Raw genomic sequence first — 17,862 nt, forward strand, 5'->3', positions numbered from 1 at the left:
CTCTCACACGTGCTGCATTGAGAAACACACACACACACACACACACACAGTCACTCTCTAGCGCGCGCTCTTGCTCGTTCACTCCAGACTCCGGGAGATTGTGTCTTATTTGCAGGCGTCAGGGAGCCGCTATCAACATGCAGAGAGTTGGGATGTATGAATTACATAATATATGAATTTCTGTGCGGTGGGATCACTTCTCAGCGTGAGAAATGACAGGTGTGGCGTGAGAGCGTGTGAACTGCTTGACACAGTGCACACCATGGCAACACGAACAATTTGTTTAATAAGCTTGGCAGCCAGGGGATTTTTGTTTTGGTAGGTTTTGGCTATTTATTTTTATTTATTGTTTTTACATATTGCTAGTTTGCACTAGGTTTTGCAGGGAGCAGGATGGCTGTAATTAAAAAAAGCAATAGCAAAAAAAGCTCGGCAGTCAGGGGATTTTTTTTGGTAGCTATTTATTTTTATTTATTGTTTTCACATATTGCTATTATTATTTCCATTTATCATTATATATATTTTTCGGTGGCTATTTCAGCAGCAGATGGTTTTCCGCTGTTTGGCCTCCCGAGTTCGCTTCCCTGACCCCTTCATCCGCCATTCACAAAGTGTACCCGATTATTATTGCAGCTATCCTTTGGGGGAATGAGTGGACAAAAATGAACATAGCCATACACACCCATAACAACGCAGTCATAGATATCATTAACAACAGCCCAGACATCATGCCCTTCATATGTAAACTCAGACTCGTCTCAGCCAAACACCAGTTCACTATCCAAGCACACCACATACCCGGTTATAAAAACACAGTCGCTGACTCTCTCTTTCGTTTCTCATTTTATTGAGATTAGCACCAGCAGCAGATCCACTCCCGACTCAGGTCCCACCGTTTTCAGCCACCATCTTCCCATAAACCCTCGACTGGAACATTAATACTCACTTAGCAAGACGCCATCCTCAACAGCCTCACACCCCGCACACTGTCATCCTACCTGACCGGGTGGAACTGTTTCAAAACCTTTCACACAGCCTACCGCCTCCCGTTTCTGTCACTCGACATCCTCACTACGTCCAGTTTCATCTCATACGCCCACTCCATCCTAAAGATTAGAACAACCATTATCCAAACTTATATCAGCGGAATCAACTTCTTAATTAAACTGTCCTCTGGAGCTCCATGCCCCAGTTTTTCCCACGCACACATCCGCATGTTAATCAAAGGACTCCGTAAAGCAGAACATCATCCCAAAGCGAATCGTTCACCTCTCATCTCAGACCGACTCACACTCTGCATCAGAACCCTCCGTACCGGCTACATATCTCCGTTTATAGATAAGGTTTTAGAGTCCATGTTCCTTCTCACATTCTTCGGATTTCTGCGCTTTTCAGAATTCACAACCTCCTCTTCACATTACGACCCATCGCAACACGCTACCATTTCCGACATATCAGTCCACTCCTCCTACACCCTCATTTTCCACCTCAGAAAAAGTAAAAATAATCAATCCGGCCAGCCACAACCCATGTTCCTCTTCCGTTCTCATTCATTCCCTGAGCCCGTATGAACCCATCTATCAATACATACAGCTAAGACAAAATAGCCGGGCCTCCCCACTCGATCCACTTTTCATCACTGAAACAAGTTCTGTAACTACACACTTTTGGTTCCATTTTCACCTGCAACAAATATTAATAAAATCCGGCATACCCCCAGATTCATTCTCAGGTCATTCATTCCGTATCGGCGTCTCCTCGGCTTCCCGTCATGGTATCCCGGATAATATAATTAAAATTCTCGGACGTTGGTTATCACCCGCTTACATAACTTACACCCGTCACAACACAACCGACATCAAACACGCACACATGCTCCTGTCCTCTGGAAGACTGGGGGACTGCATCACGGACCAGAAGCCAAGACAGCTCCCCCACCCAGAGTCTCATCCTGCCCCGGTTCCCTTCACACACTCCACTAGGAGACAGGTACAGCATCCTGCGCCTCCCGGCTTCAACTCCCACCTACACTACATCCTCCATATCTCTTTTTTCTCCCCCTCTTACATCCCATCCCTTCCCCCCATCCCCACGACCCTCACTTCTCCCTCCAACCCTACGACCCCTCGACCCTAACCCCTACTTCCCCATGACCCTAACCCTACATCCAATCGACCCTCACCCTTCATCCAACCTCTTCAACCTTTCGACCGTTCATCCCTTCGACCCTCATTCCCTCATCCCTTCCCATCTACCCTCACCCCTCATCCCTACCCTTCGACCCTCACCCCTCATCCCTTCTTCCCTATCCCTCAACCCTTTTTTCCTTCCACATAATAAACACTTGAACTCATATCTTAGTTGGCGTGGTCTTTACTAGTGAACAAGGTTATTTTCTGTTTCACAGTGGTTACGCTCAACAGCACAAACTTCCTCAGACACCTCCACTCAACCATGCAGCTCAGCCTCAAACCTCTGAATGTGAAACGCAATGTGAAAGATAATGCAGCGTGCTATGTAAAACACAGCAGCAGCTTTATGCTGGTTTAGTTGGTTCAGTTTAAAAAGTCCTAATGAGAGATCTGCTTAATTTCCATCTTTATAATAAATTAACTCTGATCCTGATCCTCTTCTAAGACATCTGGAAGTCTTTTATTGATAAGCAAAGAAAGTTAGTTTAGTTATTTAAAGAAACAAAATGTAGAAAAAGATATACTGAAAAATATCAATCTAATATGTATGTGTTCCTCAGTAATGAACTAGTTGAACGCTTTGTTTCAGAGTTAAAATATGGACAGGTAAAGTAAGGTAACTGTATTTGTACCTGAAGGTAGATTAGGTTCACAGTTTAAGTGATGATTTGGCTTCATCCACACAAAACAAACACACAGGTCAGACACAATAACATAATAACAGTGAAAAGGTAAGGTGCCATCAGTGCGTCCTTTCAAAGTGCTGGATTTAAAAAAAGAGCATTTAAAACCATTATAATACTTCATAATGAATTTAAAGACAAACCAAAATAAATAAAAACTGTCATTACCATCTAACTATTTGATTTAAGGAGTTCTTATTTTGTAGGGAAAAGTTGCTAAAGCAAGGCACCAAGCAGAAGGATAAAATAGATTCAATAAAAGCATGGTAAAAGAGGGTCAATAAAGTTCAATCAATGTGAAAAGAAGACAGATTTCTCAGACAATACAAACGCTGGTTCCCCTTTTTGTACACAGCTTCACAGTTTGCCTCAAATGTGAGCTTATTATCAACGATTGTCTCCAGGTATCTATATCTTTCCACAGACTCTACTGTCTGACCCTTTATAACAGTGGGCTCCTGGACCTTTGGACATTTTCTAAAATCAATTTGCATGCCTTTGGTTTTTGAGATGTTCATTCTCATTTTATCTGTTATTTTTACAATTAATTAAATCTGATAAATATTATGACTAACCAATGTGACATTTTGTTATTGATGTTGATGTAATAAGCTACTTTCATTTTGTATTTTTTGTATGTTTGTGTGCCGCTGCCTGTCCGTGTGTGTGTGTAACAGGCAGAGTGTTGTCCACCGGTCTATTAAAATCTTGATAATGGCTATTAAAATAACTGTGACATATGCGCCAGTGGCTTCAGACAATCGCTTTCCTCTGCCTCAAAATAGCAAGGCATCTACAATGCATTCTGAGGTCAACACGCTTATTAGCAGACTTGTGCATATGCAAATGCAACACCTTTTCTAAGGGTGAGAAAATAACAGTGACGGTTTGAAACTATACGTGCGTTACTCCCGCGTCCGCTGTGCTCAAGGTGTGACTTAAAGCTGAAAACCCGAAAAAACGATTTGGTGAGTGCATGTCCCACATCTATAATGTGGGACAGATGTTTAACGTTGCAGAGCACTTTTTTTTATTCAGATGCTAGACAGCCGCATCTACACTACATGGTGATCACCAAGACTACTAACAAGCACAGAAATTATAACAAACAACAAAGTAGTGCCAGTCCACAACCAAAACTCGTCTTGCTGCCTTGAATCTAACCCAACATCATTTCTCACTACAATTTATGATGTGAAGAGCCGCAGGCACGCGTGCTAGCGCGCGCACACACACACACACACACACGTATCCAACTACAGAACAAGGGCAGCTGCGCACTTAATGAAAAGTAACCATCACAACAAAATGTGTTACAAAACTGACTTACATTAGTGGTCCTTAAACTTCCCGAGTTGGAGTTGGAATCTGCTTGTTTCTCAGCTGTTTATTGTCCCACAGGTATCCATCTGGTTATCATTATCTGCTTCATTTGCACTTTTTAAAGCACAAGCATCACCTGACGCCGGTGTCGTGCCAAAAAGTGATCGTCTGCCAGAATCTGATTTGTAGCCGCGGGAGCGCGCACAGCAGCCTGTTGAGCGGTATTATAAAACGTCTGATTTTCTTTGGATTAAACGGTCATAATATGCATATACACACAATTATCACACATTATCACAACTGTGTCCAAAAGAAGTGTAGTTTGTAGCGAAATAAGGCATGGCAATTACGTGATAGACATGTCTCTACAGTATGTGCTTGGTATATCTGATGCCTTTGTTTAGCCCTGTCTTTGGAAATTAGACTATAATGAATGTGATTTATGGGTGTGTTTTCAATAAAGAAATGATTGATCCTCGTGACTATGCATTGTTGTTTATCTGATCTGGGCCCTACGTAGTATTTGCTTCCCATGTTTGGATGTGTTTTGTATATCTAATATTATTGTTTATGCCTAAAATAACAAACAGTTTTCACCTGCCAAAAATTGATTGGAGGCCAAATGCAGTTACTGGTAGGTGATTTCTGCCTAAATATGACTTGATCTCATTCAAGAGCTTCATAATATAAACACTAGAGCTCACAGGACAGTTTGGAACTCTTTTAAAGGACCATTACAACACAAAATGTGCTTTTTCACCTGCCAAAAATTGATTATTGCCATTAATTTGATAATGAAAAGTGTTTTCTTGCTTAAAATGACTTCCTATTACTCAACAGAGCAATATTTAGCTCATTATAGATTAACCTTTACTCTGTACCCTCTGGAAATGGTGTAAAGGGCCAATGCTACGCATAAAATGCAGTTTTTTACCTGCCAAAAATTGATTCCTGCTCCAAATTTGATACTGAAAATGGTTTTCTGCCACAATATGTCTTCATGTAACTCTTCAGAGTTATATTTACCTGATTATACCTTAACCAGTACTTTACTGTTGAATGTCTGCCACATGACTTTAAAAATATAGAACTTTCCTAGACTGTTATTTTACCATTTCCTTTTTCAAAAGTCTAACTTTATTGAAACTCTGATTTTTTTTCATTTGTCAATGTCAATCTCAATTTTAAAGCAAATGAGGAAAAAAACAAGTTAACAGTTATACTAATATTGTTTCCCAGTGCTGTAGTAAAAATGTGTAAAAGATTTAGCCTTTTACAACGCTTTCTGTACTTACAAGTCAAAGTTATGTTTGTAATTACTTCATCATTCTCCATTTTCATGCTTTATTCCAATAAAAATGTGGTTTGAAACTGTAAGAAACTTTGCATATTTTGTTGTTATCAAAATTTTAATGACATTGATGCAATGGACATTTAAAATGTTCATTTTATTAAAAGACTGTTCAAGTAACGTTGCACCAATTTTTACTGCATATATAGATAATATGTCTTTGTCTTTTAGATCATTCATGAGACACAGGGGGCTAAATCCCTCAAGATGGGCATGTGAGACCATGTCCCACCCAATTCAAAATGATGCAACGTCCTGTGGGGCCTATGCATTGAAGGTTTGTATTACAGTATGATTAAGCATACTATAAGAATTTGAATGAAAGTAATGTTTAATCACAAGCAGCAAAAGCTCTTGGGTCATCAAAATAGCAAGTTTAATTGATAATGTGCACACTGGCTATTGATGATTTGATGTAGTCAATCTAGAAACATTTACTAGAGACGTCTGAAAGTTGTAACATGTATAAGTTGAAGCTAATGTCAGTCACATTAACTCCATCATTGATTAGATGATCTAAACTCTGAACTTTGCCTTAAATGTTTGACGTTACACAAAAGCATGTTTAATAACCATGCATGGATGCAAAGGCATTACAACTAAATTCATTAAAAAATTGCACGGAACAGGTGCAATGCTCGTTTTTGTCAGTACAGCTAAGAGTATTAATCAAAAGTAGGGTTATTTGATATACAGAGGAAGAAAGAATGTAAAATAGTTAAGAATGTTCTGGCATTCCAATTTTACATGCACTGGGTTGCTTTAATTAATTACAATTACACAAAGATTAAAGCTAGTGTTGGTGTTGGGCATTGTATAGTTCAATGACATTAAAATAATTATTTTAAGATTACTGTTCCTTCCCATGATAGATCCATTCTTGCATCTTTTATTCACAGTTTGCTGAGTGCATCTTGGGTGGACTGCCCTTGGAGTTTGACAACTCCACTACAGGTGTCAACAATATAAGAGAGTGCATTGCAGTCTCTCTTCTTGAGAACACAGGTTATTCTTTTTTCTTACATTTTAAAATTAACATATATTAGGCTCATTTGCTCTGACAAACATTGCTCATAGTTAAGAAAATTATCTTTATTCCTTGTTTTGGCAGATGACTTGTCAAACCTGTGTCATATCTGTGGGGAGCTGGATGGGGACACCAATTGGGTAAGTGCTTATGTTTTCCTTGTCCTTCTTAAGCTTTTTTTTTTAATCCAAACATTATTTCAAATTTCATAAAAAAAATTAATACACAAAACAAAATACATTTCAGTGTTTAATATTATAAATGTCTAATAATTTCAGATTGGCGGTGACATGTGCCCACGGTGGTATCATAGGACGTGTACAAAGAAGCCAGACAGAGGAAAAAAGACATTTATTTGTGCAGCATGCCAGTAGCAAGGGTAGCTACTGGCTGGTAACCCCAATTGTATATAGTTGCATTTTGTTATATTTTTATTATCTAATGTAGTAGTATTTTTGTATATATTTGTTAGCATGCTGTTAAGACATTTTATGACAGTTCATAGTTCATGTATGTATGTACGTATGTATGTAAAAAATAATAATATTTTGTGATGACATGTATGGAGTGGCTTACTTATTTTAAGACTCTGTTTCTATGGTCATAAGGTAGGAACATTGTTTTATTGAAGACATTCAACAGTAAAGTACTGGTTAAGGTATAATCAGGTAAATATAACTCTGAAGAGTTACATGAAGACATATTGTGGCAGAAAACCATTTTCAGTATCAAATTTGGAGCAGGAATCAATTTTTGGCAGGTAAAACACTGCATTTTATGCGTAGCATTGGCCCTTTACACCATTTCCAGAGGGTACAGAGTAAAGGTTAATGTATAATGAGCTAAATATTGCTCTGTTGAGTAATAGGAAGTCATTTTAAGCAAGAAAACACTTTTCATTATCAAATTAATGGCAATAATCAATTTTTGGCAGGTGAAAAAGCACATTTTGTGTTGTAATGGTCCTTTAAAAGAGTTCCACACTGTTCTGTGAGCTCTGGAGTTTATATTATGAAGCTCTTGAATGAGATCAAGTCATATTTAGGCAGAAATCACCTACCAGTAACTGCATTTGGCTTCCAATCAATTTTTGGCAGGTGAAAACTGTTTGTTATTTTAATAGTAGGCAGGCACGTGCACACATAGGCCCTAGGGGTGCTTGAGCCCCTGCCCTTTTTGCCTCGTATTAAAAAGTGTCCTGTGTGTGTGTGTGTGTGTGTGTGTGTGTGTGTGTGTGTGTGTGTTTTTAAACAACATTAATAAATTCCTGTTTGGGGTGTAAAAAAAAACCGCGGGACAAAAAATCAACGGTATTCTACCGTACCCATTTTCTTGTAATAGGGGGTTGTTGTGTCAGCCTGCCGCTTCTCTGTCCGTTGCGGCTCCGCTCGGTCACAGAGCCGAGAGAGAGAGAGAGAGAGAGAGAGAGAGAGAGAGAGAGAGAGAGAGAGAGAGAGAGAGCGAGCGAGTGAGTGGGAGAGAAGCAGCTGCCCCATGGATAACTGAGGAGACGTGTGTAAGGTTTTATAGTCTTTTGCTAATTAACTTTAATCACACAACACAATACTAACAAACATTTGCTTGTCTCATCAAAAATGTAGAGTCAGACAGAGGTTAGTGCGGTTTGGAGAGATGCTATGTGTCGCTGACTCTAGAAGTTCATCAAGTTTAAGACCTCTAGTTCAACCCAAGAATGCAGCCAGCAGCCAGACAATTTACACATCTCCTTACACCTCTTTAGGATTTGTGGTTCCTGTGATTAAAGGAGAAGCTGAAACTGAACACATATCCTAAAACTGATAACTCCAGACATGAGTCATCAATTAATTAAAGAAATGTCACGTACATCTTCAGTATGGAAAGTCCCACATGCAACCGGATAGCAAGTAACAAGTGTGAGCCAATGACGTAGTGGCACATAGCATCACCCCAAACTGTAAGGTATAAAGGGAATTAATATTGCACATGTCAGGGCTTCTTCTGCAGATCTCTCGAGTGAAGTAGACCAAATCCGCAGCTGCGTATAATTCTTTGTTTTGTCAAACACAATTTCTTTTGGGCAAGGACAGACGCCATCTGGTCCTGAAGGAGGTCCGAGCAGGTGTCGAGGAGGTGAGGACCAGCAGGATGGTGGGCATGCGGCAGCAGGGGGCATGGACAAGGTGGGAAGGAGCGCTGGAGAGGAAGTTGACCTGGAATGACATCTGGAAGACTGAGCCTCAGCGGATTAAGTTCATGGTCCAAGCTGTCTATGATGTACTACCCAGCCCAGCTAACCTGCATACCTGGGGCAAGAGTGACACTCCAACATGTCCACTCTGTCCAGGAAAGGGGACTCTGGAGCACATCATGAGCAGCTGCCCATCAGCCCTTGGAGAGGGCCGCTACCGCTGGCGTCACGACCAGGTCCTGAGGGCAGTGGCAGAGGCCATCTCCAGTGCAGTGGACAATAACAAGCATGTCCGCAGCCAGAGGAGGATCAACTTTGTAAAGGCTGGAGAGAAGCCACGTCCGCAGCCAACACCATCAGCCAGCCTGCTCTCATCGGCATCGGACTGGGAACTGCGAGTTGACCTGGGCAGGCAGCTTAAGTTCCCAGAGTTTATAACATCTACTTCCTTGAGGCCAGATCTGGTATTGACATCTCCCTCCTCTAAGCAGGTCCTCTTAGTGGAACTGACAGTCCCCTGGGAGGACCGCATGGAAGAGGCCAATGAGCGCAAGCGGCTCAAATACCAAGAGCTCACCGAGGAGTGTCGGAGGAGGGGCTGGAAAGCTCGCTGTGAACCAGTGGAGGTAGGGTGCAGAGGCTTTGCTGCCCGCTCCTTGTGCAAGATCTACACTCTTCTTGGCATCACAGGAGCTGCGAAGAGGAGAGCCATCAAGTCCACCATAGAGGCCGCGGAGAGGGCCTCTAGGTGGATTTGGATCAAGAGGTCCGAAAAGTGGGCCAACGCTGCTGGGACACAAGCCAGGGCCTGATCAACCCTGGCTGGGTCGCCTGAGGGAGGGTGTCTGATGTTGTGAGACCCGAAACACCCGATGACCTCAGGAAACAAACATCACTGATGATGTGTCCCAGCGCATCCACAGATGTATCTAAACACTGTTCAACTGGCTTGTCCAGTGACCCCCAGGAATAGGCTGGTTGACAACCGAGAACAGTTCGGTGACAACTGGAGAGACAGTGGACAGCACGGAAAGACGGCACCTGGGGCAGGAAGGGGTAGCAGCCCAACCTGCAGCTTCCGTGAGGAAGAACCCAAACAAGCTACAGATCGACCCACAGAGAAATACCCCCAGGGGTGCCCGAGAGGGGGGGAGGATGAGCACCCCATTAGGACGGACCTAACGATGACGACCTTGGAAAACGGATTAACGACCATGATAAGCAGATGCATTTGTGGCAAGGTCTGCAAGAACGAACGGGGCCTAAAAATCCATCAGGCCCGGATGAAATGCTTGGTACAGGAGACGGCAGCACAGCGCACAGGACCAGTGCCTGGTGAGACGCAGGAGGAGCCCGGCCCGGAGACACCCCACAGAGCCCAGAACCTCCAAGTGCCCAAGATTCCAACTCCAAGCAAAGTAGTCCAGCAACATCGGATCAAGTGGCCTCCGGCTAAGCAGCACAGACTGTGGCAACAGTTTGACGAGGATGCATCTAGAATAATCAGCGCAACAGCAAAGGGAGATGTAGAGGGACGACTCCGAAACCTGACCACCATCATCACAAGCTTCGCAGTTGAGAGGTTTGGTGTTGAGGAGCCCAAGACCAGCAATTCCACCTACACCAAGAACCGTAGGGCGGAGGAGATCCATCAACTGCGGAAAGAGCTGCGAAAACTGACGAAGCAGTTCAAAGCAGCCGATGAGGAGGAGAAGCCACCACTCGCTGAGCTCCAGCATACCATCAGGAAGAGGCTTATGACCCTGCGTAGAGCTGAATGGCACAGGAGACGTAGGATTGAGAGAGCCAGGAAGCGAACCTCCTTCTTATCCGATCCCTTTGGCTTCACAAAGCGGTTGCTAGGGCAGAAGCGCAGCGGGCGTCTTGATTGCTCCAAGGAAGAGGTGGATCACTTCTTGCATAACACCCTGAGCGATCCAGACAGAGAGCAAGAGTTAGGACAACAGGCAGCCCTCGTGGATGTACCAACCCCCCTAGTGGGGTTCAACATTTCAGAACCCACTTGGAAGGAAATCCAGGAGGTAGTAACAGCAGCCAGAGCCAGTTCTGCTCCAGGTCCCAGCCAAGTACCCTATAAGGTGTACAAGCGCTGCCCAGGGCTCCTCCGAATCCTTTGGAAGATGCTGCGTGTGATCTGGCGAAGAGGGACCATCGTGGAGCAGTGGAGGCAGGCAGAGGGCGTCTGGATTCCTAAGGAGGAGAACTCGACCAAGCTGGAGCAGTTCCGATCCATCTCACTTCTCAGTGTGGAGGGGAAGATTTTCTTCAGTGTTCTGGCCAGAAGGATGACAGCCTTCCTCTTGAAGAACAAGTACATCGACACATCGGTGCAGAAGGGCGGCATCCCAGGAGTGCCAGGGTGCTTGGAACACACCGGAGTGGTCACACAGCTGATCAGGGAGGCACGGGAGGGGAAGGGAGACCTAGCAGTGCTTTGGCTGGACCTCGCCAATGCATATGGGTCGATCCCCCACAAGCTGGTTGAGACCACCCTGGACCACCACCACATCCCCTGCAAGATCAAGGACCTCATCCTGGATTACTATGGAGACTTCAGGCTGAGAGTTACATCAGGGAGCATAACATCTAACTGGCACCGGCTCGAGAAAGGGATCATAACAGGCTGCACAATCTCGGTCATCCTTTTCGCTCTGGCCATGAACATGTTGGTCAAGGCCGCCGAGACAGAGTGCAGAGGTCCCCTGTCCAAGTCTGGAATTCGGCAGCCTCCCATCAGAGCCTTCATGGACGACCTGTCTGTCACGACCACTTCAGTGCCTGGATGCAGGTGGATCCTTCAGGGCCTGGTCAAGCTCATCTCTTGGGCTAGGATGAGCTTTAAACCAACAAAATCTAGGTCCATGGTTCTGAAGAGAGGCAAAGTGGTGGACAAGTTCCGCTTCTTTGTGGACGGTGCAGTAATACCATCAATCACTGAGAAGCCAGTCACTAGCCTGGGCAAGGTGTTTGACTGTAGCCTCAGAGACACAGCATCAGTCCAAACAACCATCAAGAGGCTCGAAACTTGGTTGTCTACAGTAGACAAGTCTGGTCTACCTGGTAGGTTCAAGGCATGGTTGTACCAACATGGCATCTTGCCCCGTATCCTCTGGCCCCTGCTAGTGTATGAGGTGACGATGTCTACAGTCGAGACCCTGGAGAGGAAAATCAGCTGCTACCTCCGACGATGGCTGGGTCTGCCACGCAGTCTCACAAGTGCAGCACTGTATGGCAGGAGCAACAAGCTTCAGCTCCCCATCAACAGCCTGGAGGAGGAGTTCAGGGTCTCCCGCACAAGAGAGGCACTGGTATATCGAGACTCCAAAGACTCTAGAGTGGCAGCAGCTGGTATCGTGGTGCGGACGGGCAGGAAGTGGAAGGCTCAAGAGGGGCTGGAGCTGGCAGAGTCTCGGCTGAGACATAAAGCACTGTTGGGCACGGTGGCATCTGGGCGAGCAGGGCTGGGAGCCATCCCACAACCACGGCACGACAAGGCTCAGGGCAAGGACAGACGCCATCTGGTCCTGAAGGAGGTCCGAGCAGGTGTCGAGGAGGTGAGGACCAGCAGGATGGTGGGCATGCGGCAGCAGGGGGCATGGACAAGGTGGGAAGGAGCGCTGGAGAGGAAGTTGACCTGGAATGACATCTGGAAGACTGAGCCTCAGCGGATTAAGTTCATGGTCCAAGCTGTCTATGATGTACTACCCAGCCCAGCTAACCTGCATACCTGGGGCAAGAGTGACACTCCAACATGTCCACTCTGTCCAGGAAAGGGGACTCTGGAGCACATCATGAGCAGCTGCCCATCAGCCCTTGGAGAGGGCCGCTACCGCTGGCGTCACGACCAGGTCCTGAGGGCAGTGGCAGAGGCCATCTCCAGTGCAGTGGACAATAACAAGCATGTCCGCAGCCAGAGGAGGATCAACTTTGTAAAGGCTGGAGAGAAGCCACGTCCGCAGCCAACACCATCAGCCAGCCTGCTCTCATCGGCATCGGACTGGGAACTGCGAGTTGACCTGGGCAGGCAGCTTAAGTTCCCAGAGTTTATAACATCTACTTCCTTGAGGCCAGATCTGGTATTGACATCTCCCTCCTCTAAGCAGGTCCTCTTAGTGGAACTGACAGTCCCCTGGGAGGACCGCATGGAAGAGGCCAATGAGCGCAAGCGGCTCAAATACCAAGAGCTCACCGAGGAGTGTCGGAGGAGGGGCTGGAAAGCTCGCTGTGAACCAGTGGAGGTAGGGTGCAGAGGCTTTGCTGCCCGCTCCTTGTGCAAGATCTACACTCTTCTTGGCATCACAGGAGCTGCGAAGAGGAGAGCCATCAAGTCCACCATAGAGGCCGCGGAGAGGGCCTCTAGGTGGATTTGGATCAAGAGGTCCGAAAAGTGGGCCAACGCTGCTGGGACACAAGCCAGGGCCTGATCAACCCTGGCTGGGTCGCCTGAGGGAGGGTGTCTGATGTTGTGAGACCCGAAACACCCGATGACCTCAGGAAACAAACATCACTGATGATGTGTCCCAGCGCATCCACAGATGTATCTAAACACTTGAACTCTCAATTACCGTCCACCTTGCTTTCTTCAATCAGAACACGACACGTGACAGTGGAGCAACGTGAACCTGTGAGTTATGGTCTAACTAGTCGCCGTCCACTTATTCAACGTGCTTAAATATGGGTCATATTTCAGAAAAAACGCTCTATTTTAGTCAATGTGTCAGCACAGAGCAGATGTGCGGGACAGGAAATCGTGTACAAAATACAAAATAAAACACCGGGTTAATTTTCAAAATAAAATGCACGGTGTTTACAGCGTATCATATTTCCCTCACTACAGGTCTGAAGTACAGGTCCGTAGTTTAGATATAAAGTTTATTGTGACTTTGATAATGTGAATGAGCTCATGTTGACAATAATTTGTTGATACAAAAGAAAGAGCAAATGCATATCACTTTCACCTACACAGGACACACAGCTAAGTAGTTAGCTTTCTATTAGCACTTTATTTTTTAATTTTACATTAATTTCCATATTGTGTAAAGGACTGGAAAAACCGGGCACATGCTGCCCTTTTCTGAGTTTGAGCCCCTGCCCCTCTATAATCATGTGCACGTCCCTGAAGACAACCCTAAAACAAATCCATTAAAAAGGTGAGCTGGAGGTATATCAGTGGTTAACTTTGGAGTGCGAGCATATGGTTATTTCCTGGGGTTAAAGGGATGAAAATATGATGTACTTTGGATGGATTGTCACAAAACTTGGTTAAGACATCCATGACCAGCTCAGGATGAAATATAATAACATTGGTATTCCCATAACTTTTCACTTGCCAGCATCCACTCTGCTACTGATGATGCTAATCCTGTCCTCTCTGGACAGGATTAGCATCATCAGGGGAGATCTACTGACCTGCAATTGTTACCCCAGGACTCCATGGATGACACGTCAACCAGAACAAAGACAGCCACCTGTGATTTTCTTTGTCATGAAATCCCAGTTTAAACTACCTTTGTTTTAGAATTAGCTGTGACATCTAGAGTTAATCTCTGCAGCACTAACATCTCAATCTTGTATTTAACCATCTTGCAAACTTGCTGAAACTCAAAGTAATGGAGAGAGATCAATGTTAAAAGTACCATTTAATTCTCAAACATTTAGGGTCAACATTTGAGGAAAAGAGATATAAATAAATGAAATAAGTAGCAGGAGAATCCCAATGGCAAGTGTCATCATCTTCAGCCTTGGATTATGTTGTCTCTGCCTGCAAACAAGAAGAGAGACAAATAGTAGAGAAACATAATATATGCACATCCTTCTATATAAGGAATAACAGATAAAAATGATTTTGCTACACATTACCCAGTTTTAAACTCAACTCAACTAAGCAGTGGCGGATTTAGATATGGGTGACATGGGCAGCATCTCGCACATACCAAAAAACCCAAAACGTTTTCTATTACTCATTTGCATGTCACGTCTTATTTTTTATTTTTGGCACTGTGTGGGTCAATGAACCTTGTTGCAGTGGGTGCCCGGTATTTATAATTGTTGTGATTGGACATTTTTGATATTTGTGGCAGTTATTTATATCGCCTCAAGAGTTTTAGAGAGTTAGACAATGTATGCTAAAGAGTATTGGAGGTGTAGAGGCTTCTGGTGGAACAACACCTCTTGATGTTGGTTTTCCTTTAATTTGTGACCTTCTCCTTTTCATCTTTTCTTTCTTCTTTTACAGAAAAGAGTATCTACTTAACATAAAGAAGCAAATTATTGGAGAAAAGCAGTCTATTACAAGTTTTAAAAAAATACATATATAGTATGTATAATGATAATAATTTATAAAATCCCTTAGTAGATTACATTAACTGTTGTAAAAACCTTGATTCTGCAGTTATGTTTTCTGATTAGTTAAAGCAGTAGTCATTGATTTTTTTGGCCACTTGGGGGCAGCATAGTAAGCTGTAAACACAACACTGACATTATCAGCACCAAGTTGCTACACCTAATGTGTTAGAAAGCTGTTGCCTATTTAAAACATCCAACAGACACATTAGAATAGAAAAGAATAGAATAGAATACTTTATTGTCATTGCACAAAAGTACAACACAATTTGCTGAGCTGTGCTGTAATATAAAAAATAGACAGTAATATACACACATGTACACACACACACACACACACACACACACACACACACACACACACACACACATATATAATTTTATTTTATCATTATTATTATTATTATTTTTAAAGCAGCTTAAAAGCAGTATTGCACAAGTTGTCCCATTATTGCACATTGAGTTAGGTTGTAATAAAATGATTCTCAGTACAGCTCATGACCAAGTGGTGGGGCAGTGTTCACATGCAGTCATGAATTTGGACACCTGATAAATATTAGCTTATATCTGACTCTTTAGCTGCTGAATACTCCAGCATAGAGTCTCTCTCCCTATTTTTTTTTTTTACTTGTATCAAGATGTATTTGTGTGTTGGGAAGCTAAATACAGAGAGATTTCCTTTGTATGCATACTGATGAGTTGATGAACAGTCATTTAATTCCTTTGGCCAGTCTCTCTGTGGTGATACATTACATTTTGTTATTTAGCAAATACTTTTATTCATAGCAAATTACAAACTATTAATGTATATTCAGTTATAAATCATACAATCATATAGTCTGCCCTAATACAGATTCATGTTATAAACTACTAGATTGATTGATTTCATACTGGATTTAATAAGATATTTACACTATGATTTATTTAATAAAAGCTGGATATTAACAAAGAAGAGAAAAGAGACTCCCTGTGACCAAGTATCTTTTGTCAGGAGACCAAACTAGAGCTAAAAGACCAGAGAATATTGGACTTGTATTCAACAGTGAGTGAGAAAGTGCAACAATAATACCAGCCTGGAAAGCTTTTCTTCATTCCCATCCTCAAGCTTTTGGTATCTAAACTTGACAGTATGAACTGAAATACAGCAGTTACCTGGTGGCGGGTGGCGGATGCGTGCTCCATCTCCCATCGGTTGACAAATGTCTATTGTTCGGAAATACCAGATTCTCCTGATGCTGAGGTATCTCTTCTGAAAACAGTGGAAATTTAAAGAACGTTGTGATTGTTGTCCACCTGAGCTCATCTGCTGCTCTAATGCACCTTCCAAACCACTTGAGCAGTTATAGAAGGCAAAAGATTAGTAGAACTTTTATTTTGGCACAGATTTTGTAAATTGATCTCTTGGCAGGTGGTTCCAAACCTGGGGTTTGGGACCGCCACAACTGGTTGTAAGATAAATTAGAAGAGTTACAAGATGATTGACAAAATAGGAAAAAAGACAAAGAAATAATGACACTCTATAGATTTATGCCAATGCATATGTCCGTCTAATCTTTGGACGTTTTTTTTGCTTGTGAATTACTCGATAATTTATTTCTTCTTTATGACACTAGTCACACTGAGTTTGCAAGAAGTCAAAGCTTTGGGTTTTTTTTAGGTCACGTGACAAACAGGGTAAAGGAGACATACCAGGGAATAATAACCAGGTAACAATTAATGTAGATGTGTACTTACAGAAGTTGCGGTATAAGTTTGGTCTCCATACACCACAACTCTGTTCACAGGAGCAGGGTCGGTCACACACTGTACCTAAATGATAATAAACAGAGAGTATACATTAGTTTAGTTTGTATTTGTATGTGTATGACTTAAGCCACAATTCAGACTCAACACCAGTTGTTTTGGGGACAGCTTTTGCATTTGAGACCAAAATTGTCCCCATTTGGTAAAAAATGGTTAGTGTTAGTTTCCTGGGAATGAATGTAAGTCTGTGTAAATACCCCAAGTGACAGAGGTAAGACTGCATGTGTGTGTGAGTTCAGTGTGACTATACAACAAATAGTATGTTATGATATGGAGTAGAACATGAGGGCCAAAAGAGGAAAAACATTTTACTCACCGGATGAGATAATCCATCTGGTGGAATCTGTTGAGGCTGAGTGTAATACACAGAGAAAATTATGTTTTTACATTATTTAACTTTTTTTTTTTTACAATTTTGTTGTTTGACATCAGAATTTAACCTCCTAAATTATTCTGGATTCGCTGGTGGGCCCATTTGTACAAAACTCCACTTTATGATGACATCTTGGAGTAAGCAGATAGACTTATAAACAGGGCTCTCAAGTTTCATTAAAAGTTTGGAGTGAGATTACAACTGTTAGGGCCGGCGCGACTTGAAATCAGCCCCAACCAGTTCACCTAATTCTTTTCGCTACTTAAAAAACAGTTCAATTTTACATACTGTTAATTCAGCTAAATGAAATAAAATGTTTTATCCCAAATAGATCAATAAGAAAAAGATATTTGGCCCCAAATGAGCCCCTTAACCCTTAACAAACCATTCAAGAATACCTCATCATCAGTCACATATAAACAGCAAGATTAATCCTCAATGAAGCTTTTAGAAAGTGAAGAGAGTTTATTCTTCAGTTTTACACCTTGTGCTCATGGAAATTAAACATGAATTGTATTAAATGTGAAGAATGTCACACTTTAAAAACATTTAAAAAAAATATATATATTTCCAAAGT

The 17,862-nt window shown here is 42.8% G+C and overlaps 1 protein-coding gene and 1 long non-coding RNA gene across 2 annotated transcripts; one reads left to right on the forward strand and one right to left on the reverse strand.

Moving 5' to 3' along the window:
• Window positions 1-9,669: 9,669 nt before the first annotated feature.
• Window positions 9,670-13,191, forward strand: LOC128369570 (uncharacterized). The gene has a single exon (XM_053330647.1). It carries the CDS (start codon window positions 9,670-9,672, stop codon window positions 13,189-13,191), a length of 3,522 nt encoding a protein of 1,173 aa, XP_053186622.1.
• Window positions 13,192-14,435: 1,244 nt separating this feature from the next.
• Window positions 14,436-17,256, reverse strand: LOC128369335 (uncharacterized). Its single transcript, XR_008322008.1, has 4 exons — window positions 17,229-17,256; window positions 16,844-16,918; window positions 16,262-16,358; window positions 14,436-14,528 (listed from the first exon to the last, which is right to left on the reverse strand). It is a non-coding gene; the product is annotated as an uncharacterized LOC128369335 (long non-coding RNA).
• Between the last annotated feature and the right edge of the window lie 606 nt (window positions 17,257-17,862).

The sequence above is a fragment of the Scomber japonicus genome, chromosome 12 (genome assembly GCF_027409825.1).
Source record: "Scomber japonicus isolate fScoJap1 chromosome 12, fScoJap1.pri, whole genome shotgun sequence".
In the NCBI taxonomy this organism is placed as follows: Eukaryota; Metazoa; Chordata; class Actinopteri; order Scombriformes; family Scombridae; genus Scomber; species Scomber japonicus.